Genomic DNA, 24473 nt, shown 5'->3' with positions numbered 1-24473 from the left:
TTGACTCGCTGTTGTTAGTTAAAGGCGTTAGTGAAACTGTGTGCGGGGGCTGGTGGTAAATTGCCCGGTATTGTTGAGCTAATTTCGAGTAACTTCACCTGGTGCTACTCGATCACAGAGCTTCTCCACCCTAGCTCCCCAGTGGTGGAACGAACTCCCCGTCCCTCTCCGAACCTCCCCCTCACTACCCATCTTCTGCCGTGGCCTGAAGACTCATCTCTTCAGACTATACCTAGACTAACCACCACCACGCTGTATATTTCACTCTAAATCCCCCCCCCCTTTTTCATAACACTTGTTACATGTTGCCCCATCCCAGCACTTTTTGGTAATTTGTATTTGTCCTAGTTGGCTTTGCAGAGGTTAGGTCTGAATAGTGTTCACTGTATGAACTAAACTGTGTACTTGGCTAGAAATAGCGGTACAAAATAAGTATTGTACCTTACTGAACCTGTGTTTAGCAGTTGTCTATGACCATGAAATGCACTTTTTGTACATCGCTTTGGATAAAAGCGGCTGCCAAATAAATGTAATGTAATATACCCTGGAGCCCAGGTTCATATTCAAAACTATAGTATGAGGACTAAAGGGTATAACATGCACTAGAGATGGTTCCCTGGTCCCCCTGGTGTAACACACACACACACACAACCACACACACACACGTACTGAAACGCACATGCAAGCACATAAGCACACACACTTATTCAAACACAGTCACACGCATACACACACTCACACACGCACGTACACATACAAACTCTCTCTCTCTCACACACACACACACACACACACCCCAGGAGACACTGAAGCTCTCCAGCACCAGGGCCGGGGACCCCAGCAGACGCTGCGGGCAGTGAAAGCCTTCCCAGCAGCCACCCTGGTGGGTGGGGAGCAATACACCTGCCCTTCCTGTCCTGCTGCACTCCGCCCCAGCCAGCTGCGCAGTCCACTGGCTCATTGGCTACTGCACACCAGAGCCCAGCAGACAGCGCCGCCCCCAGGTCGCTGAGCCTGAGATTCCTAGCCTCATATCAGACAGAATTGTTAACTGGTTACACTCCATTTCCATCTTCAGTCATGATGCCAGACCTGCAGTGGCTGCAGTGGGTGGATTCAAAGGTCTGGACCCAGGCAATGAGATGCCTGGTCTAGTGGTTTCTCAGAGTTTTATGATGAAGGACTCAATCAGCCACTGTAGGCTGAGATAAATGATAAAGGTTTATGGACATCGGGTTCTGTGCCATATTTTTTATTAGCGCCAGTTCCCTGAATGGTTAATCCAGAGTCACTTATTCAGGGGGTAGTATGTGGCATCTCCTTGGCATATAAAGTGGAATTTCATAAACAAGGTGCACTGGAACGGTCCCGAAGTATAAATCAGCACCTACTTTTCCAAACGTCATTCCTGGTTATTCCTCCGGCTTATTAAAATGTTTAAATACGTGTGATGTCCACGAGAACTTTGAAAGCACAGGAAGCAGTTTTTCAGATAGTCAGTCATTTGCCTCTCAGCGTCCAGGGAATGTTGCGGAATCCAGAGACGTTGCATAACATTTAGCAAGAGGCCATAACCGACCATAAGCCACGGGTTAATTGCGTCGAGCACAAAAAGGTCACAAATTAGAAGTACGATAGCGTGTTCACGCTGAAAGCATGTGTTTATTCAGCAAAGACGCACAACGTGTTTGCGTGATCATATCTGATGTTAACGGCGGGACTTTAACATACAGTAATGATCTTCGCTTTTATCACTGTCAATGTGGAAACCCAGGGGACTTGGACTGATATTGTTTTTTTAAATTATTTTTAAAAGTTTGCATTTTCTTCCAGTATCCGCGTGGGTTTCCTCCCACAGTCAAAAGACATGCAGAGGTTGCACATTTAGTCATTCATTTGCTGTTGTAATTTAGTGTAATTTTGTTTATGATTTTTTATTTGATTTGCATTGTGTTTAATACTATGATTGCTTGTTTATTGAGCGATGCTGTAATGAAAGCCGGATTTTTAACCATTCCCATGCAGAAGTCGGAAAACCTTGCTCTTCCTTTCAGTTTGTGGACCTCTTACAAATAGTGAATGCATCGCTTCCTACTTAAAAATGTGTTTTATTTAAGTTTCATTCAGTTTTATTTATTTAGCTAAAGGTGGCTGCTGAGGCCAAATGTCAGAAAATATTGGTTCAGTGAAAAGAAAATGTGAAAATATACGCCCATTAAGTATACATGTACGCGGCCATGGTAACCGGGAGCTGTGAGTTTGCGCTGGGATCGCTGGACGCGACTGGCAGTCGGTGCTAGCCCTGTCTGAACTGAAACAGCTAGCGACATGAGATCTTACCCTTTCACACACGGATGAAACGCAGCGGCTGCAGTAACTGCGCGATTCGGTTATTCTGTCCGGCACACTCTGCAGAGCAAGGCATTTACGCAACATGTTCCGTCATGTACTGTAGCTGCTAGAGAATCATTTTCATCAGGAGGGACACATCAAACGTTACACAACTGCAGTGTTGCAAGTGTGCCTGGCTGTCCCACTGATCTGATAGATCACTGATTGAAGTGTCAAAGTCGTGCGACTCTTCAGGAAAAAAAACGTGCGGAAACTTCCCGGGAACAGAGAAAGAATGTGCCCAGTCAGCTACTCAGGTGAGTCTGCAGTTATGCCATATTTGGACGTATTTTGGATGCAAAAGAGAAAAAACAACTAAACTGGCAGCGTGTTCTTCTGTCATCCAGAAAACTGTCCCACTCCACTGTGAATGCACCTAGACATGCACTGAACAGCGGTGGATAAAATATGCATCTTTTTACCAAATAAAAAAAATAGCTGTCAGATAAATATATCTGAACTACACATAAAAGTGATGGAGGTGTAGGTTGCGTTGCATGTAGCGGTGGTTTGAGAGATACAAATAAGAGGTGAGCAAACCTATATGACATGGGAAATAAACTGAAAATCAGCACGAGCAACAGTGGGGCTAGCCCTACAAACGCAAAGGTCTGTGACTGACTGAGTGAGTGATGAAGTTACACCATTGGTCGGCCGATCACGTGTGTTAGGTCCAGCCATATACTAGGTTTTAACCTGGTCTTGTTCTTGGGAAAGTTTTGACTCAGTGGGGAGTTAACTGGGCTGCTACTCTGGATACCTGTGCCTCTTCCACACCTGCTCTCCTCCTCAGCACAGGGGGGTTGAACAGCGCAGGAGGTGTCAAACAGTGTGTGTGTTGGTGTGTGTGTGTGTGTGGGGGGGGGGGGGGGGGGGTGGGGTTGAACAGGCAGGACAGAGGGGAAGGAAGAGAACAGGTGGAATGTGTTGAGGTGTTAGTGGATAGAGGGGGTGTTCAGCATAACTGGAGCACCGATGGCCTTTTAAGGCTGTTGGGCATAATGGAGTTAGCTGGCTAACTGTAGAACATTTTCAATTAGGTCAAAATCAGTTGGATGATGTCCTGAATTTAAAAAATAAATCACTTACTACTAAATATTTAGTAATTCCTAAATCATGCTTCATGAAATATACCCTTGGTGTAAAATTAAAAATGATAAATAAGTGAAGGTTGACCCATGCGTTTTTGCTTTCATGCTGAATTTCTCCCAGCTGAAAGTACTTTTGAGTACACTCCCTTTGCCTGCTAACTCCTTGACATGTTCCCCCAGTTATTCTGCACACCCCAGTGTAGTTCAACACGCTTTGCACTGCTTGCTACAGGCTACAGGACTGGTCCTGACCGGCTCTATAAATGCACTGATCTTAGTTTAGATGGTGGACAGGCTGCTCCCAGCCTGTAATTCACTTCCACAGCATAGCGGCCAATGATAGATCAGCACCCTCTGCTGGACACTATGTGCCGCTCGTCCTCAGCAGCAGAAGGTGATCAGGGGACAAGAGCTAGGCTCGGGGTATTCAAATCTGAGAAGGCCCAGTCACACAAATACCCTAGGCAGCAAAGGTGAGGATTACTGGCATAGTTAACTTTAAATGATTCATATTTTACCATTAACACATAGCTATTATTTCACAATTAAAACATTAAATGAAATTGGATATGTTCCAATGAAGAAATTTTTAAAAATATTTTGAACAAATGAAAGTGGCTTGTAAAGTCAGTGCAGTATGTTATGGAGCAGGCAGCACTTGTGGAAAGTGGTAAAGATAAGTCCACTAATGTAAGAAATTGACAAAATAAGTATTCAAGATATGTGGTTCTTTTTAAAGATACATTTTTAATACTTTTTAATTGGCACATATTTTTGACAGCATCAGCCGACTGAAGAACAAAAGCGGTTAAATAGGGAACAAATAGGGCTTTGGGTTTGCTGTGGACTTGTCTGTTCCATAATGTGTTCACAGCCCATTTAACGTACAGCTCGGTATGGGCACAGCTGATTGGATAAGGCACGGAGGCTGTCACAACATGAATTGGCAATCAGGACAACACGCAGCCACAAACTCACTTGAAGCCCGACAAGGCTGTTCTGGTGGACAGACGCGTCCGTTCATATTTACAAATAGGTCTGGAATTATTTATTTCAACGCGTCTGAATGAAACACGGTTTGATTCGTACATAACCTTTGTTGGGCCCAAGGTCCGGTAATTGGATACCGCAGCGCTGGGGGGCGGGGTTGAAGGGGCCAAGAGTAGGCCGCTCCACCATATACAGTCACTTGTGATACAACAGCGGCCCCTGCTGGATATAAATGTACTTGCACCTGATTATGCTCCCGCTCGTTCATATTTGGAGAAAATGGGGCACAAGTAAATAATGCTCGCATTTTTAGTCCATGCGTACAACTATTTGAGAGATTTAAAAGCGTAAGAGGAAACTTGTACAATTTAACCTTATCGCAGTCCAGTGTGAAAGACTATGGCTGTGTTTGAATCAGCACACTTGCCTACTATTGAGTATGCAATTTGTATAAAACTTGTATGCAACTTCTATTCTGAGTAGTAGACAAGTGTGCTGATTCAGACAAGGCCTATATCAATCAGAGGGCAGGGGCGTTTGATTGGCACCTTGCTGCATGTGGACCCCAAGTGACCCAAAATGCCATTTCAATGGCTTCAACTGATAAAAGCTGTGGTAGAACATCAAATTAAATGCACTTGTTTAATATTGCATCTATAGTGTATTGCCTCTTGTATAATAAAGAAAAAAATTATTTATTGTGGTTGAATACCAATGCAATTAGATTAAAAGTAGTCTTTGTTATGCCATTTAAAGGTTCTGTTTTTCCTCACATCAATACTGTTGCTCCTGAATTTATCAAATAATTAGTCATTTTCAACTTCATTTTATTCAAATAAGTAATTAATTTTGGTGACCTTTGACCCTCCACACACTTCGTGCCACCGAAGTCTATCAATGGCTTTTATATCTTTAGTCACCACAAGCCTGGATAAAAGTGTTTTTGTTTATTTAGTTATGATATGTTGATTAATCACTAAACTTACACCCCACAATCCACAGGTAATTTATATTATATATAAGTTTGTCAACACTACCAGTAAAATGTGAAAAAAAGAGAAAACAACCAAAGAAAGGAAATCACTCAAGATTTTCTTTTTATAAAATGTTTTATTTTTTTATATGGAGGCTAAATTGAAATGTATCAGATTTACTGAATATTTTGCACTAGACATCGTCGCCTGCCTTTATCAGAGATACAAACCCAGTAACACTTTTAGGATCCCATATAAATTAAAATAAACAAGGTTGTTACATGTGAGCAATTATTGTTGACAATAGTAGGCATCTACATATTTACTGCAATACATCTGTGCATGGAACATGCTAGAATATAACTGCTCTAATATGGACAGTATAACGTTACCTTTTCATCAGTACACAGGGCATCATAACAAAATAAGCACCAGGATAGTCTGTTTCTGTACAGTTCGTAAATGTGCTTATACTGCAACCAAACGAAAAAAAAAAAAAAGTTTCAATATCGATGTTTTGTTTTCTTAAAATGTGTTCACTCTTTAAAAAAAAAAAAAAAAAACATGAAGCCAGCGAGGCAGGTTTAAGGACAAAGCAAACGATGTGACGGAAACAAAACAAACAAAAAAACGCTAAAAACAAACAAACAAAAAAAAAAGGGAAAGACATGTTCAAGTCATACAGACCCTTTTTTTTTAAGTCTCAAAAGGGTGAAATAGGATTATTCCTTCTTTGGAAAAAAATGCCTGTTTTTAACACGGAGACGGGGGCTGCTAAGCTAAGAAAGGGGGGGGTTCTGCGCCCGAAAACCGAGCAGCAGCCCGTAGGACCCGTCCTCCAGCCGCCGAATCTCGTCCTCCGCAGCCCTCGTACTGAACTGAGGTCAAAGCTTGCTTCTCATTGTCAGGATTGAGGAAGAGCGCCCTCCTCCAATCCGCTTGAACCATTTGGCATTTAGCACCCCACGCTATAACTTTAATGTAACCGGAACGATGCGGTCGCGGACTGAGCAGGAATAAAGATTGATCGGAAGTCGATAAATGATTTTTTTGGTATTGGTTATTTAACAGGGGGGGTTTTTTTCAAGTGAAAAAGGCAGCGGAATCCAGAGAAAATTGCACAAAAAACACATCAGAAAAAATTCTGAAGCACTGAATCCTCGAAGGCACACAGCAGGATCAAAGCAAGAGGAGAGTGACAGGGACACACACACACACACACACGCACACACACACACACACCACGCACGCACACACACACACACACACACACACACGCACGCACACACACGCACACTTACATACACACACACACAAACACACACACGCACGCACACACACACACGCACACACACACACTCTCTCTCTCACGCAGACACACACACACACACGCACACATCATGCACACACACTTACTGTACATACACATACCCACACAGGCATGCGTACACACACACACAAAACACAAACACATACTCACACACATACACATGCACACACACAGATCTCCTTGCAGCTTGGTCAGACTCAGGATGGGTCGGGCTGGGGTTAGGACTGATGCCTTGTGCCAAACACTTTCAGCCACAGGGTAACCAGTTTAAAAAAATACAATATTAACAAAAATAAAAAATAAAATACAGTTTCATTACACATTTGCATTGTTTGCAAGTTACACATCTAACTACACGTGTTTTAATGGATTTGCACAAATGACCTTTTTTTTTTTTAAAGAGAAAAAAAACAAAACAACTTTTACATTTTTTTCTAAGTTAAACAATAACTACATTATCAAAAGGCAAACAGTAGGTATATTGCAACGCTCTCCACTAAAAAACCTCTGTCATCTACGCATTCTCTCGCTCTCTCTCTCACACACGTTCTTTCTCTTTCTATATCTCTCTCTCTCTCTCTTTCTATCTCTGGGCTATGTAAGACTAAGGGGCAGCCCAGCAGGAATACTGTTCGTTTCCAGAGGCCAGAAAGCCCAGGCTAGCCAGTGTACGAGCCTTGCTGCTGGAGAGACAGGCATCCCTGGAACAGGGAGAGGTCTTTTTGGGGCGGGGTGGAGGCGACGCCCAAGGGAGGCTGCCGAAGGATTTCAGCCGGATCGAAGCCGTGGAGAGGGTTCAAGATCGACGTCACTGTTCGGTTAAGCCGTTAATGATTGGTCAGCCAGGTCACTTGAGCGTCACCCTCAACCCAGTTGCCATGGTTTCAGTCAGCGCTGGTTTCCCTGAAGCAAAGTACTGGCCGGCGCCAGCGATCCTACCCGAGCTTCCCCTTAAGGCCACAAACTGCACTGGCCCCTACAGGCCATCAGTGGAACTGCGGGCCAGTTCATTCGCAATAGATGTGGGTTAGAGACATGCAACTCCATTGGCTGTGTGCTGTAGGGCGTGGAGTGGGCACCAGCTCCACATTCAAGTATTTCATATTAATTTAATCGCTATTTCGCATTCGATTTGGATTTTACACGGCTGTACGTGAGGGGAGGGAAGAGGGAGTGAGGCGTTGCCGTCAGTCTCCAGGTTTCCACCGACTCCGCCCACCTTTGTTCTGACCGCACCCACATCCCCTCTAAACCCCGCCCCCCCCCCCCTCCCCCCAGCACTGGGCCTGCAGTTTCTAACCCCAAAGGAAGCAGTTGCATAATTCTAAAAAGCGAGACCAAGGCTGACTGAGGAAGATTGTGTCTCTCTTCTTCGTTAAAGTGCTAAGAGATGCCTGTTCACTGCGGGCCAGAGGAGGCCCGCCACAGCGGGGAAGCAACCTGCGCAGCCCCGCCCCCGTTGCCCTGGCAACGCCTCCAACGGGCGGGCTCAACAGCGGGGGCGAGAATCGGCCTGATTAATCAGCGAATGTTGATATTTTGGACCCTAAATGTCTCAGCCAGAGGCGAAGGACAGAGGCTTTGTCATACGCAGACACACACACACGAACTCACGCCCACGCACGCACACACACACACACGCACACACGCACACACGAAAGCTTCTGTGCCGTGACAGCTGACAGCTACAGGAGAGACTCTTTAGCAATGAAGCCAAACACTATTGGCCCCTGGAGACATTTAGGGTGTGAAAATCTAATATAAGTCAGATCAGGAACACGACGCAATACGAGGCTGCCCATTTCCAACCGGTCACATTTCTGAGACTCGTTTAACAAAGCCAGCGGCTAAATCGCACACGAGGTGGACGCAGCACGTATATAAACACACGCTGGACTGGCGCCACGACGGATCACCTTCGCTCATATTGCACAGTTAGCGTGGCGCTGTCATGCAAAAGGCTGGGCAGAGCTGAACAGAGCGTCCGCACTTCACGTACTGGTTAAAATGCGTGTTTCTGAGTACAGCTGACCTTTTACTTTTCTTTTTCAACCCGAGGGGTTTTTTTTGTGTGCCGCTGGGGATCCGAGCAGCCTCTGTAGCACACCCGGTAGCGCACCGGAGCGGGTGTGCGTTTCTGGGCTTGCAACAGGAACGGCCCCGGGTGTCCACGGGCAGACGGCGGCTCGCAGCCACGGACGTTCCGAAGATTCCTCAGCAGCACTACCTTCGTGTTAGCTAGGTACCGGTCTCAGAAATAGCAATTGGTTAGGAGGGGGGGGGGGGGGGTGTCAGGCTTGCTGCTGCAGGTTGCTAGGCGATGCCGACCACGCCCTCTGGACCCTCCGCAGAGGGGGAGCCTTCATCTGGAGTTCTCTAGAAGTTTCTCTCGCTCAAGGTCACACATGCACATAAGAGGTTTTTCTCTTCTTTTCTCAAAACTGTTTGCAAGCCTTGGCTTGCCATCATTTTATATTAAAAAATAGTGCAATTCTTTTCAACATTTATATAAATAACTCTAAAATCGTGCTTTTTTTAAGTTTGATTTTCAGTTATATATATGTGTATGCATACATACGTGCACACACATATATACATATACATACAAATGCATAACGTATAACAATGTCAAACACGTTTGAGTTGGCACCCCGACAAACTGCCATTTCTTTTTTTTTCTAAACAAGAAGAAAACATTTTCCTTTTTTTTTCATCATCCTTTCTTTTACAAAAATACCCCTGCCCAGGCAAATCATCTCTCACCACACATATTGCAGATTATTTCTTTTCTCCAAATAAACAGTCTTTTTCCATAGAATTTGTGCAAATATTTCTCAGAAGTGAAGGTAACTAAGGACACAAAAACGGAACTTCGAGGGGCCAGGGCTCCACTCCGCCTGATCCGGACCGCGCGGTTCAGCCGGGGAACCGTGGTTACGGAGCCCCGGTCACGGCGACCGCACCTGTCAGATTCCGCCTCACACCTGCTGTGCCCGGAGCGGGCCGGCTTTCCTTCCCATCACACCTGCAACCGCTGGACTGTAACGAGCTCTTCTAAATGGGACACTTCTCTAGCGTACGGAGGGCTGATTTACCCATAAGGCCACATCGTGTCGGAACTAGCTGTGCACATTATGAAGAATAAATGTCCCATGTTCACACCCCCAGGACCTTTCCTAAGGCTTTCATCTTCTGTTGTGTGCTTTGTGAGTAATTCTCTCTCCACAAAGAGGCTACATTTCTTCATCTGGTGAAATGACTGACTGACAGACAGGTAAAATCAGTGGGGTCCTAGGCGCTGAGGGTGTGGACAGCTGGTCTCTGGGACTAAACCATTTAGGAAAAGGAGGGAGGGGGGGAGGAATCTGTCAAAAATAAGCCAAATAGGTTTGAGGGGGAAAAAATGATGGTAGAACTTAGACATGGCTTTAGCAGCCTTAACTGACCATGAAATCAGATATAACAGAAGGCAGTATACATTGGGGGGGGGGGGGGGTCTGAGTCGGCACACCCCTGATCTATGATACACCCCCCACTTATGACTTATGACAAACTAAGAGAGAACATGAAGCACTGAAGAGGAAGGCCGTGTCCGAATCAGCGCACTTGCCTACTACTGAGTACACTAGTTGTATGCAACTTGTGTACGACTTGTATACTCAATAGTAGGCAAGTGCGGTGAAACGGACATGGCCAAAGATCACAGGAGAGGAATTTACTCAGTGGATTCCAACATGGCCGACACAAAGCTGATGGATTCTGGGAGGGGGGTTGCAGGTGTGCTGACGTGTTCTAGGGGGGTCGCAGGTGTGCTCTGACAGGTGAGGTGACTCAATGGAGGAAACCGAGATCAGGAGGAGTGGCAATGCCCTGGGCCATAGTCCCGCTCGACACAAGAAATAAGCATCTGCACTTAAGAAAAGGAAGACCTGTTAATTCTAAAGACTTTTGAGCATTTCAAATCAAGGACAGGCAGGAATTAGCAGAGGACTCACAGGAAGTCCGGAGCTCAGGAACACAGAACGTTAAACACGGTGAGAAAGAAAGGAAACCACGTCCTGTGTTCGTTTCAGATTCTGTCAGTGTAGAAAACAAAGCTGTGAGCACTAAAGACGACAAATAACATGTAAATATTTATACAAAGTTTGAGGGTGGGGTTTTTTTTTTCGGGATTGGGAAGGGGCGTGGCCATTCTATCCCCTCCCCCTCCTTACCCTGACAAGTTCTGTGGAAGTGCGAAGGAGGGGAGTGGAGGGGTGGGGGGGTGGGGGGGGAGCGGGGTTTGGCAGTTTGTGGTGACATCAAACCTGCTGCGGCCGCTGCTTCTCCTTGGCCCGCGCGTGCCGGCACTCCGGCGCCCCCTGTGGCAGGGAGTGGTGCTGCAGGATGCCGTGCAGGAGCTGCGGGGGCCCCGGCTGGTGCCGGGAGGGCAGGGACGGGTGGTAGTAGTGGCCGATGACCTCGCTGTAGGCCGGCGGCGCCCCCCGCAGCCCGGCGGAGGCGCTGGTGTCGATCAGCTGGCTGTCGAACACGGTGCGGTTGGGCGGGGCGCGCACCGACTCGCGGTTCAGCTCCAGCTGCTGCTCGGGGTCCCGCAGCTGCAGGGCGCAGGGGCCCTGGTACGGGGGCGGCTCCTCCCCGTCCGACAGGGAGATGGTGGGGGGCAGGTCGATGATCGAGTGGGGCAGGTAGGGGTAGGTGGGCTGGAACCGGGGCAGACGTTCCCTCTGAAGGTAGGCGGGCGCTCGGTCCGGCGGCCTGGGGGTGTACACCTGCGGCTGAACACCGAGAGAGAGGACGTCCCGTCACGTACCTGAACACTAACGCACAGCATCACTCACAACACACTTACCTGCATACCTATGTACAGCACTGCTCGAAACACACTTACTTACCTGGATACCCTGTCCTCCTCACGATGAAGTCTTATGTTCTAACGGAGGGACGATTATAATGGGTTTAATTTAAGACATGAAAAGTGATGATGTCATTGAGCTAATCGAGCTAACTCCCCCCCCCCTTCTTATCATTAAAGTGAATGGAGTATTCGGGTGTCATAATACTTAACACACGAATAAAGGTTTGTTTTAGTCTCGTTTTAGTTTCATATGAACTGAATCCTTTCTCTGCAGTGGGAGGAAAGGGGAGGAGTTAGACCCAGTTGATGTCACCATTTGGGGGTGGGGCTTAGATCAAACTCACCTCATTCATCCCACTAGAGGTCCCAGGGCCATCTGAGGACCACAGACTCCCATCCTAAAGGGGGGGGGGGAGAGAGAGAGAGAGAGAGAAAGAGAGAGAGCAAGGGAGAGAGTAAGTATATGGCAAACAAGCGTAAAGTGTAATACACGCCATAACCACTAGATGTCTCTGTTCTCCATGATGAGAGACTCCGGGAGGAGCAGGTCTGGGGCAACTGGCTCTGCTCTGCCTCAATCATACGCTGTTCTGTGGCTGGGCTTTACTGGGACCCACACAGCCTTCAGCACAAAGAGGGAGGGGAGGAGGTCGAAAGAGGCCCTTCCCAGCATTCCAAACCCTCTCTTCAGACGGGACAGCAGACGGAGGAGAGGTCAGATCGGTAGCAGGAAGGCACTGTTTCGAACCGACATGTCTCCTGCCATGTCAACAGAACCAGGGCCTGAAATCAGACAGGCCCAATACTGCTCCCCCCCCCCCCCCCAACCATTTAAAACAATAATTGCTAGTGGTCACATCTGGGGCCTGTATCATGAAGCAGGATTACCGAGTTAGCTGGAGAAACTGCACTGAGTAAAAACCCAGAACCCTCCCAAATCTGGAACATGGACTGAAGTTAAAAGAGCTGTTCCAGGTTTTCACTCAGCGCAGTTATCCAGCTAGCTCAGCAGTCCTGCTTCGTGACACAGGCCCCCTGGTCTTGTTTCGGTCTGAATAACGCAGGCAGTCGGGCTGGCGGCTCGGTTCTCAAAGGTGTTCATTACTGATGTGTCAGAGCATAACTCCGGCGCTGCCGTCTGGAAGCGCAGCTCAGCATCGCGGGAGTTTTCCCGGAACCCCCCCCTCCCGCACACGCCCCCGTTTCCGCGGAAACCAGACGCCCGGCAGCGGCCCCGGAGTTTCGGCCTCGCGCGCCTCTGACTCATCGCCTCGGCGACGGCCTGGAGGGATATCTCGGGCCCCGCGTTTTAAAACGAGCCCGTCTCTCGCCCGCGTGAGTCACCGCCGATCCCGTCCCGGCGTGCCGCGACCCGCGCCCCGATCCGTCGCGCCGGCCCGCGCCTGCTGCCTGTCAGGCGTCCGCGGCGTTAGCGCAGCGCGCAGAGAGAGCGGCAAGCTACGCTAAAGGCTTCCCCGGTACGCTAATTTAATTCATTTAGCAGATGCAGTGAACGCACCTGAGGTACATGTGCAGCAGCGACACAGACCTGGCTAACGGCACACCCAGACCAGAGAGAGACACAGACCTGGCCAACAGCACACCCAGACCAGAGAGAGACACAGACCTGGCTAACAGCACACCCAGACCAGAGAGAGACACAGACCTGGCTAACAGCACACCCAGACCAGAGAGAGACACAGACCTGGCTAACAGCACACCCAGACCAGAGAGAGACACAGACCTGGCTAACAGCACACCCAGACCAGAGAGAGACACAGACCTGGCTAACAGCACACCCAGACCAGAGAGAGACACAGACCTGGCTAACAGCACACCCAGACCAGAGAGACACAGACCTGGCTAACAGCACACCCAGACCAGAGAGAGACACAGACCTGGATAACAGCACACCCAGACCAGAGAGAGACACAGACCTGGCTAACAGCACACCCAGACCAGAGAGAGACACAGACCTGGCTAACAGCACACCCAGACCAGAGAGAGACACAGACCTGGCTAACAGCACACCCCAGACCAGAGAGAGACACAGACCGGCTAACAGCACACCAGACCTAGAGAGACACAGACCTGGCTAACACACCAGACCAGAGAGAGACACAGACCTGGCCAACAACACACCCAGACCAGAGAGAGACACAGACCTGGCTAACAGCACACCCAGACCAGAGAGAGACACAGATCTGGCTAACAGCACAGCCAGACCAGAGAGAGACACAGACCTGGCTAACAGCATTGCTTTCAATACTGAGAACAACCATCAGTCCTGTTGGTTTGATAGCTCAGATGTTCTATGGTAGCATGGATGCGCAGTACTTACGGAGGCCTGGGGGAGGCGCTGTCGACGGGCTTGGCTGTGGCGAGAGGCCAGGGACCGGGCTGAAAGCCGGTAGTGGTTGAGCAGGCAGGTGATGACCACCACCATCACCATCATCACCACCACGATCAGCAGGATCTGCACAAACTCCAGCTGGGCTGTGGACACAACAAGGAGGAGTGGGGTTACAGTCAGCCACCTTACACACACATACACACAGTTACATACATACACACACACTTACACACATACACACAGTTACATACATACACATACACACACACTTACACACACACAAGCACATACATACACACACACTTACACACATACACACACACACACACACACACACACACACAGTTACATACATACACATACACACACACTTACACACACACACAAGCACATACATACACACACACTTACACACATACACACACACAAGCACACACACACACTTCCATACACACACATGCACACACACACACACACACACGCACATACACATGCGCACACGCACACTTACATACACACACACACATACACACTCACTTACACACACATGCACACACCTACAAAGACACGCACATACACACTTACACACACACACGCACATACACACACTTACACACACACATACTTACACTTACACACACACATATAATTGTAGTTATGCTCTAAAAAACACATACACACATATGCTTAGCCTTTTAGCATTCAGCATTTAGCAAACACTCTTATTTATACAGCAGTATGTTTTACTGAAGCAGTTCAGCTGAACTGCCCTGCTCAGGGGCAGTGCCCCACCCGGGAATCAAACATGCAACCTCCTAGTCACTGTTCCATAACCGTTCTGTTCCACTGCAGCCCACAGGGGCATGAGTCTGGCTTTGGGTCAGCGAGCGAGAAATAAAACAGGCCACGAAGGTGCTCCCTAACTGCACCGTGTGAAAAGGTCAGAGGAACGGGTCTGCCCCCCCTACACCCCCCACAACCCCCCACACACACCCTGCACCGCCCACAACCCCCCACCTTACCAGCCCAACAACAGCCAGGCCATCTCCATAAAAACACACTCTGTCAGCTGGCCTCCAAGACCACAGCCTACAAAACCACAGCCAAAAACTAGCCTACAAAAACCAGAGCCTACAACCAGCCTACAAAAACCACAGCCTACAACCAGCCTACAAAAACCACAGCCTACAACCAGCCTACAAAAACCACAGCCTACAACCAGCCTACAAAACCACAGCCTACAACCAGCCTACAAAAACCACAGCCTACAACCAGCCCATAAAACTACAACTCAAAACTAATTCCATCTAACTGAAAGAGCCCTACACTCCCCAACAAGCAAATAAACAAAAAAACACAGGGAAACAATCAAACTATAACAATGCTAAATGTAAAGACAACTGGCAAATTACGTCAGCTAGCATTAAAATAGCCTTTTTAATCAGGATACAGCCAGCTGGAGAGACCTGCTCGCTGCCCCCCTCCCTCTTCCCGAGGGATGTTGGGGGGGGGGGGCAGTCATTAGTCAGCTCTCAGTCTGGTCTGAAAGGCAGACAGGGCCGTAAACAGACACTTCCCCTCCGCGGAGCTCAGCTTCTGAGGACTCACCGCTACACTGCATGGCCAGAGGGCCAGGAACCGCTCTCCTGGAAGAGGCTGCACAGTCTTCTCATTCCAACAAGAGGCTCGCCCGCAGGAGAACACACGCGAGCGAGCGTGCACACACACTCTCCCGCACATATACACGCATGCACACACACACACACATTCACCCACTGCTGCTCAACAGGTCTGCAGCCAGGGTCCGTCTGGCAGACGGCTGACTGCTCTCTATCACCCACGACAACAGGGGGAGGGGCCTGGGGCCAAGGGGAGGGGCCAAGGAACATTGTGAGAAAGAGAATAGAGGCCCTAAAATCCACAGACAGATGAGAGAGAGATATACTCTTTTTCCCAACAGCCTAAGGATGAGTGACAAAGAAAAATTGTCTATAATATTAGGAGAAGGGCCTATAGCCCCTCAAGCAGCTAAATATGTAGCCACATGCCGCAAGATGAGGGACATAAAGTGAACACTCTCTGCATCAAATATTTATATTAAAAAAATGTATTATTTACAATTGTTATTTGTTGACCAAGTTAAAAAAGGTAACTTACTGTACCACAATTGTTCTTTTAAAATAAAAAAAAACTTATACTATTCTCATATTTGTTTATATTACGATATTATGTTCTTCACACCTGAAATGAATGTTGTTTTTGTTACATTCTGTGAACATGTTTATTATTCTTATTGTTGTTGATATTATTATTATTGTTATTGTTATTATTATTGCTATTATTATTGTTGTTGTTGCTGTTATTATTATCATAGTGTTGTGGGTCATACTTGTTGCATGTTGTATATGTGGTTTCCGTGTTTCTGTGTATTATGTGTTCCTTTGGCAATATAACTGCAGTTGTCCTGCCAATAAAGCAAATTTAAATTATATGAGAAAGGGAGAGAGAGAGAGACTTTGATGCCCCTTTAATAGAACACCATAGTCAAGTGAAACTAGAATAAAGACAAAAGGAGAGAGGGGAGACCAAACTCAGAAGCACCACAAGCCTAAGACTGAAGCAGTTCAGACTGATTTGTTTAAGTGGATAAAAGATAAAAAGGAAAGTTAGCGCTTGGTGCCTGTCAGCAAATAAAAGCTAAAAGCTAAAAGCATGGAACAGTTTCAGTTCTGCAACACAAATGACCCTGAGAATCGTACACAGGCCAGTTCCCAAGATTACCAAAATAAACCCCAGTTGCGCATGTGCATAATAAAACAAGCAGCTACCGTTATTGACGGTACTAAAATCCAGTGCGCGAGGGCATGCATGTACGTATGTATTTGCATATGCATGCATGTGTGTATGTATGTATGCATTATGAGCTGCCTGCTCTGTTATTCCATGATTTATCCATCTCTGACACCTGCACCTCTGCCATCTAACTGTAGTTTATAGATACACTTATTTGGGAGGTATGCACATAATAAAATCAATATCAAAATACAGTAAGCTATCAATTCAAAGGTCCAATGAGAGTTGTTCCACAAATTGTAACCATGGTACAAAATAGATCCATTTTTAGAAAACAGCTCTGCATGGCCATGCGTCTTATGTGCATTAAACGATGTTTTAGTTTCTTCACTTCATTAAATATTTCCGTACAATATTTTTCTGCCGAGAATATTTAATATCATATCAGAGTATTTAAGTAATTTCTACTGCAGTCCGTTTACATATAGGAGATGTTTTGAAGCTCTTTAGGGAGGAAAAATAAACTCTAATGGAATTCGCTTTTGAAACACGAGCAAAGGAAGTTGTTCATCTACGATCGATATCTGGCCAGCTACGCTGAAAGTTTAATTATCAGAACCTTTTTATTTTAAACATTCGCTGCAAGGTTTAAAATGAACTATTTGTCGAAAGCATCAACTGGACAAAAAATGTCGACGTAGACAATTCCTCCCTCCCCGACTGAACATGAAAGTTCCTCCCTGAATTTCCAGTAAATCTCGCTGAATATAATTCCCCGTGAAAACACTGGAGAAAAACAGAGGACACACGCACTGTGCTCACCGAAAAAGGGAATCAATAGCTAATCTTCGGCTGCGACAAGATACAAACACGAATTCGTTTACCATATGTTTCTATCTTCACGAACAAATTCTTAAAAGAACGCAATGGTCGTTAAATAATGACTACGGCAACTAAAACGAAACGAAAATGTCAGTAAGGCTAGCGTCGATGCGAATCAACACCTCTTGATATCCAGTTGCTTAAAAAAAGATCAAAGCATTCTTTAATAGGAACATTAAGCACGTCATAATGAACACTGCAGTATGTACACACAGGGGAAGAACTATTCACAATGTCTCATAATTTGTTTATAAAGTATTTTATTTGGAAAGCGTCGTTGCCTTCAGGAAAGTTACCCAGCTGACAGGAAGCTGTCGAGTCATTGGAACGCAGCCAGACCGCAGTACGCCAGTCGCTCCCCAGACAGCGCAGCTGGCCTACAAAGACCGGCCCGTACGGAGAAGGCTGGGGTCACGGGAGATTCCAGTCAAAGGGAAGTCAGCGAAAACCCAGCCCCCACCCCCGTCACCAGCCTCGGCCCCCCTCCGTCCGCCCGCCCCGCCCCGCCCCGCCAGTCTGGGACACTGACTGTCAGTACTCAGCCAGACAGGGCGGGTGTGTGTGCGTGCGAGTTAGCGGAACGCTCTATATTTCCCCCGCTGGTGTGGTAGGGAGTGGCACGACAGCCGGGCCGGAGGGTGTAGAGACGGCATATATCAGTGTGTAAAACTGTCAGCTGGGTTAGACGTGCATTTCCATGACAATAGCAGAAGCAAGCGGCGCTGGGCAGACGGAGCAGCACAGGGCAAAATACTGAGAGACAACAAGGAACAAAGCTCTCTCTCTTTTTCAGACGCAATGCGCCCCAAGTGTGGGAACTTTGGGAGACACCGAAATAAAAGGGTTAAGTATACTATCAGAGTGGTGACGGGAGGGTTCTTAATATTTACGGTTTGCATATTTAAATCAGAAAGAGCACTCTGCTATAAATTGTTGTCAGCGGAGATAAAAACCCAATTCATAGAGGGGGAAATGAGCTGGGGGTGGAATGTTCCAGAATTTAGCACAGATTCGAACTTTTCATGGCGTCTGCGCGCGTTTGTCGCAAAGTGAGTATCGCATAAGCAGAAATGAAGAAACACTCGCGCGCACGTACAATACGATTTCATCAACCAAACTTAATTAAAATTATTGCAGCCAAAACAAAAGGACCCAGTTTTTTTTGTTCCCAGGTGGAAAGAGATGAATATGATAATATAAGCCGCAGATCCAGACAGCTGCTCTCATCAGACAGGCTACATCAGCGACATGAAAGCGAAGGGGGCAATTTAGACAAACAAAACCAGAACCGTCGCTCTTGAGAGACACTTCTCTGTTTTTCTCTCTCAACGGCAACTGCGCCGTCTCCAAAACAGTCCTCACACACATTTTGATTCACTATGAGTCTACGGTTAAGCTCTCAGATCTGAAAGCTTACTAGGCCTACTCAATGCCCATGTCCGTACAAATCATAGTTTCACTCAGATTGTAAAATACGTCGATCTGTACATTTACACCAGTAATTCAAAGCCGCTATTCAGGGATATAAAAAGCAGCGCATTCTCCAGACTGAAAGAGAGGTCATGAGGTCTAAAAGACAGCCGTGCTCAGCCGCTGTTTTGCTTTGTTTCTGAGACCTGCAATTTGCGATCCCCTCACAACGAGTGTATGTACAAGCCTCAGACTCCCACGCACACGCATGCACACAGACACACGCAGACAGGTACACATACACATGCACACATGTATATAGTCACACAATGTACACAGTCGCACGCGGACGCGCGCACGCACACACACACACACACACACACACACACACAAGGAGGGGTGCAGTGATTGGCTGTGTGCGGCCAGCTCTGGGGGTACAGCAGCAGGATCCTGTCAGCGAGCAGGAGGTACGGAGCTCCTGCTGAGGGCCGTGGCACAGACTCACAGAGCAGTCACACTCAGCAGATGAGCTCCCCGCCCACACAGGGTGTCTGAGGCCCATCCTGCTCTGAGCCAACCCCAGCGCGCTGTGCTGGGGTCAGGTAGCGGCTCCAGCTAACTGGCTCACGCAGTGCAATTTTAAGCAGGGGACCCAGGATCGTACACCTGTGGCGCCAACTGCATTCTGCCAGCGTTCTGCTGGAGAGGGGACAGAAAGACCACGTCTGATTCCTCTGCTCTGTGAACTGTCCCAAAGTGTGGGGTTCTACCACCATATCCCATACTGCACCAGGGTTCTACAGCCCTATCCCATACTGCACCACGGTTCTACAGCCCTATCCCACACTGCACCACGGTTCTACAGCCCTATCCCACACTGCACCACGGTTCTACAGCCCTATCCCATACTGCACCACGGTTCTACAGCCCTATCCCACACTGCACCAGGGTTCTACAGCCTGCTGCTCCAGGGTAAGGTGACACAGACCTGGCTAACAGCACACCCAGACCTGAGAGAGACACAGACCTGGCTAACAGCACACCCAGACCTGAGAGAGACACAGACCTGGCTAACAGCACACCCAGACCAGAGAGAGACTCAGACCTGGCCAACAGCGCACCCAGACCAGAGAGAGACACAGACCTGGCCAACAGCACACCCAGACCAGAGAGAGACTCAGACCTGGCCAACAGCACACCCAGACCAGAGAGAGACACAGACCTGGCCAACAGCACACCCAGACCAGAGAGAGACACAGACCTGGCCAACAGCACACCCAGACCAGAGAGAGACTCAGACCTGGCCAACAGCACACCCAGACCAGAGAGAGACTCAGACCTGGCTAACAGCACACCCAGACCAGAGAGAGGCACAGACCTGGCTAACAGCACACCCAGACCAGAGAGAGACTCAGACCTGGCCAACAGCACACCCAGACCAGAGAGAGACACAGACCTGGCTAACAGCACACCCAGACCAGAGAGAGACACAGACCTGGCTAACAGCACACCCAGACCAGAGAGAGACTCAGACCTGGCCAACAGCACACCCAGACCAGAGAGAGTACAAATGAAAGTAACACTGCCCCCCAGAGCCCTGATTGAGTAAATGGAGTCTTCCCTTTGAGCCCTGGGGTGAGTAGCGTAAGACCCGTCTGTCTGAAGCGTATGAAAATTCCGCCTGTTATCCGCCGAGGGGCGGAGCTCACCGTGGGACCCCGCCCCTCTCAGAGAGCTCCCGTTCCCTGGCCTGGTTCACCAACCGTCGGGGCGGATCCCAAAACACCCCCCACCCCCAGTCCCTCAGCCGTCAGCCGCAACAAACGGTCTCCCTGTCCCTCAGCCGCCACCGTGGCAACAAGCACGCTCCCTGTCCCTCAGCTGTCACCGTGGCAACAAGCACGCTCCCTGTCCCTCAGCCGTCACCGCGGCAACAAACAAGCTCCCTGTCCCTCAGCCGTCACCACGGCAACAAACACGCTCTCTGTCACCTGCAGTTCTCCGTGTCTGGATGAGTGTCTCCCAGCGTTCCTGTTTATAGGGAGAGTGCACCGTGTACGTTTCCAAAATTTCACAGGCCAGAGGAGAGAAGAGAGGCCTGCACCCCATAATAAACACTCCCTGTGGACTCTTACCTACAGACAGGGGCACTGACTCACAGACAGGGGCACTGATCCACAGACCAGGGCACTGACCCACAGACAGGGGCACAGACTCAAAGACCGAGGCACTGATCCACAGACCGGGGCACTGACCCACAGACAGGGGCATTTATCCACAGACTCACAGACAAGAGCACAGACTGACCTACAGACAGGAGCACCGAAACACAGACAGGGGCACTGACCTATAGACAGGAGCACTGACCCACAGACTGGGGCACTGACCTACAGACAGGATCACTGACCTACAGATGGGGGCACAGACCCACAGACAGGGTACTGATCCACAGACAGCAGCACTGACCCACACGCAGGAGCACTGACCCACATACAGCACTGACCCACAGACACACAAACTTCAACCCATCAGCTCTGCACTGTGGACAAACAAGGACCAATCCCACAGCAGAAGAATTCAGACATGATTGCAAAACAGTACTGGTGTAAACACAGGACTTCATGACCTTAGTGTCTCAGCACTGAGCTTCAGCACTAGGGCCTAGAACTTTCCGCCCGCACATTCAGGAAAAAAACACCACCAGGGTCAGGACGTCTTCCTACCAGAAGAGTCAGAGATAAAACGCAAAGAAACAAAAGCAGTTGGGAGCACACAGATGTCTTTGCAGCTGCAGTTCTGGAGTTCGAACGCAGGAGCGCGAGCCTTCTCACCCCGCCACAGTCACATACACAGCCTCTCAGGGCTGGAGCGCGATGGCCTCGTTATAAACAGCCCAGGCCGACGCTCTCCGTCGCTGGGGAACTCGCCCTACCTGTCGCCGGCGTTCGCAGACAGACTCAACACGGCCGCAGACAAAACAGCGTCTGCGCGAGCGGCGACCGCAGCCAAACTGGAAAAACAGCCCCGTCCGTCCCGGCCAGGAACGCCGGGTTCGGTTATGGCTGCGACGGGAACAACAAAAAAACCCCACCGAACGGAGACGGGGGGGGGGGGGAGCCTGGGAAAACGGCGGCTTCGCTGAGTGATGTGGTGAGCGGCGCGCTCGAGGGGGGGGGGGTGGGGGAGGGGGTTGAAAACAGGCCGGAGAGGAGGCAAGCGCTATCCCAGAGGGCCGAGCGTGGGCAGAAATCACGCTGGCGTGACAAAGACAGTCCGTTGGTACAACGCTGCAGGGTTCTTGGCATTTTAGCGGTACACTGACTGCATATATGGAGCACACATTTGAGTTATGCACCCCTGCAGGTGACTGAAGAGTAACCCCGAAATAACCTTCCGTGCTGCTTGCATGGCTAATGCCCCCCTCTCCAGATCATGGGCTGAACCCCACACAAATGGAGATCCCCGCTGTCTGTAGGGGTTGCCCTCATCACAACACAAACCGCACAGGGCAACCCTCACAACACAAACCACACAGGGCAACCCTCACAACACAAACCGCACAGGGCAACCCTCACAACACAAACCGCACAGGGCAACCCTCACAACACAAACCACACAGGGCAACCCTCACAACACAACGCACAGGCAACCTCCAACACAACGCAGGGCAACCCTCACAACACAAACTGCACAGGGCAACCCTCACAACACAAACCGCACAGGGCAACCCTCACAACAAAACAAACCACACAGGGCAACCCTCACAACACAAGCACAAACCACACAGGGCAACCCTCACAACATAAACCGCACAGGGCAACCCTCACAACACAAACCGCACAGGGCAACCCTCGCAACACAAACCGCACAGGGCAACCCTCAACACAACCACAGAACTCAACAACGCAGGGCAACCCTCAAACACATAGGGAACTCACACAAGCAAACACAAGGCATCACAACATAAACCCAGGAACCCGCCAACACCCACAGGCAACCCGCAACAAACCACAGGGCAACTCCACCACCGCCGGCACCTCCAACACAACGCAGGGCCACAACAGAACTGTCAAGGTACCTCAAACACAGACAGGTGCAACCTCAACAACACAGGGACTACACCAAGCTAAACCAAAGTGGCAACCTCAACATAACGCACGGAACTACAACACAATGCACAGGACCCAATGTGCAATAGGAAAGTCGCACCACCACCATCACAGCAACGCCCTCACCGTCTGGAATGATGTGTCAGTATGGTGTGTGGCTGGATCTACTCCCCATGCAGGAGGGAGACTCCAGACAGACCCCCCCCTCCCCCAGAGCAGCCTTCTCCCATCAGATTCCACACACACGCACTTAGAACACTCTTATGCATGTACGCACCTCACGTGTAATACAGGCTTTACCGTGTATACCAATGTGTCAGAGCAGCCAACGGCTCCAAGCTCTGACCGTAGTCCATATAGGTTATTTGGGAGGCGTCATGTGTACCCCTCCCACATGATGGCTTGCAGCTGTGGACGGAGCTGACGGGGCCCGGCCGAAATTCAGCGGAAGGGAGACTTCTCCTCCCAATCCCCCCCCCTCCCCCTCCTTACCTTTTATTTCCCTGGATTACCGCCCCGAGCTCCCCGTGCCTCAGCTCTGACTCAAGGCGAAGGAATCAAAGCCCAAAACCCCCCAAAAAAACACGCAGAGCGCGGGGGAAAAGCGCGAGACGGAATCTGAACCAGGCCGCGTGAAGAGAAAAAAACAAAAAAACACGAGCGCCGTTCCCATGGCAGCGAGACTAAAACAACACGAGCCGAGCGCATCTGAACAGGAAACGAACGCCGCGGTCCGACGTCGTGCCGCTTTTCAGCCTCGCCGCTCAGCCGCGGCCCGCCCGGCGGCCCTCCGGAGACGTTCACCGCAAGCCCGCGTTTATTCCTGCGCAAGCCGTCGCCGCTAGCGCCTACCTAGCACGCTATTCTAACACAGGAAAGTAGTTTCCTAACTCGGGGGGCCACGACTTAGCATTGAATGTAGCTGTGGCAGAGTCGATTCTGATATCAGATATTCTGTGCAGTTATGCTGACTAAGGACACCTATTACATTGGTTGGAACTCAACTTACGTTTCCCCAAATAAAGGAATTAATCAATTTTTTCATTGCTGAAAAAAAGGCAGAAAATTAGACTGGACCGTTGGTGAAGAGTAAAACTGATTAAAAAAATGTGGTTTAAATGAACAATGACTGGGCTGTTTTTTTTTCCCCAAGTGCCTTCTGAAGGGTGTTTTATGCAAATGTATTTACTTTGGTGGGGGGGTGGGTGGGGGGTTGCATGTCTGAGGGTGACGGTCCCAGCTGTTCCCCATTGTAGAGGGGGAGGGCAGACCCTCTCCCTCTCCCAGTCAGC

General features: G+C 49.0%; 1 protein-coding gene across 2 annotated transcripts in view; it reads right to left on the bottom strand.

Annotated features, from left to right (window-relative positions):
• Positions 1-9009: 9009 nt before the first annotated feature.
• pmepa1 (prostate transmembrane protein, androgen induced 1) overlaps positions 9010-24473 on the bottom strand; it is a 31804-nt gene continuing 16340 nt past the window's right edge. Inside the window, exons 1-4 of one of the 2 annotated variants that reach the window (XM_064305377.1) lie at positions 15596-18156; positions 13976-14130; positions 11979-12032; positions 9010-11554 (exon numbers count right to left, since the gene is read on the bottom strand). In XM_064305377.1, coding sequence (XP_064161447.1) covers positions 11078-11554; positions 11979-12032; positions 13976-14130; positions 15596-15608 — 699 coding nt within the window. In that variant the 5' untranslated portion in view covers positions 15609-18156 and the 3' untranslated portion in view covers positions 9010-11077. Of the gene's footprint in view, positions 11555-11978; positions 12033-13975; positions 14131-15595; positions 18157-24473 lie in introns of those variants that run through there. The other variant, XM_064305376.1, reaches the window with a different exon arrangement.

The sequence above is a fragment of the Anguilla rostrata genome, chromosome 13 (genome assembly GCF_018555375.3).
Source record: "Anguilla rostrata isolate EN2019 chromosome 13, ASM1855537v3, whole genome shotgun sequence".
Lineage (NCBI taxonomy): Eukaryota > Metazoa > Chordata > Actinopteri > Anguilliformes > Anguillidae > Anguilla > Anguilla rostrata.
This window is presented reverse-complemented; position numbering and strand designations above follow the sequence as displayed.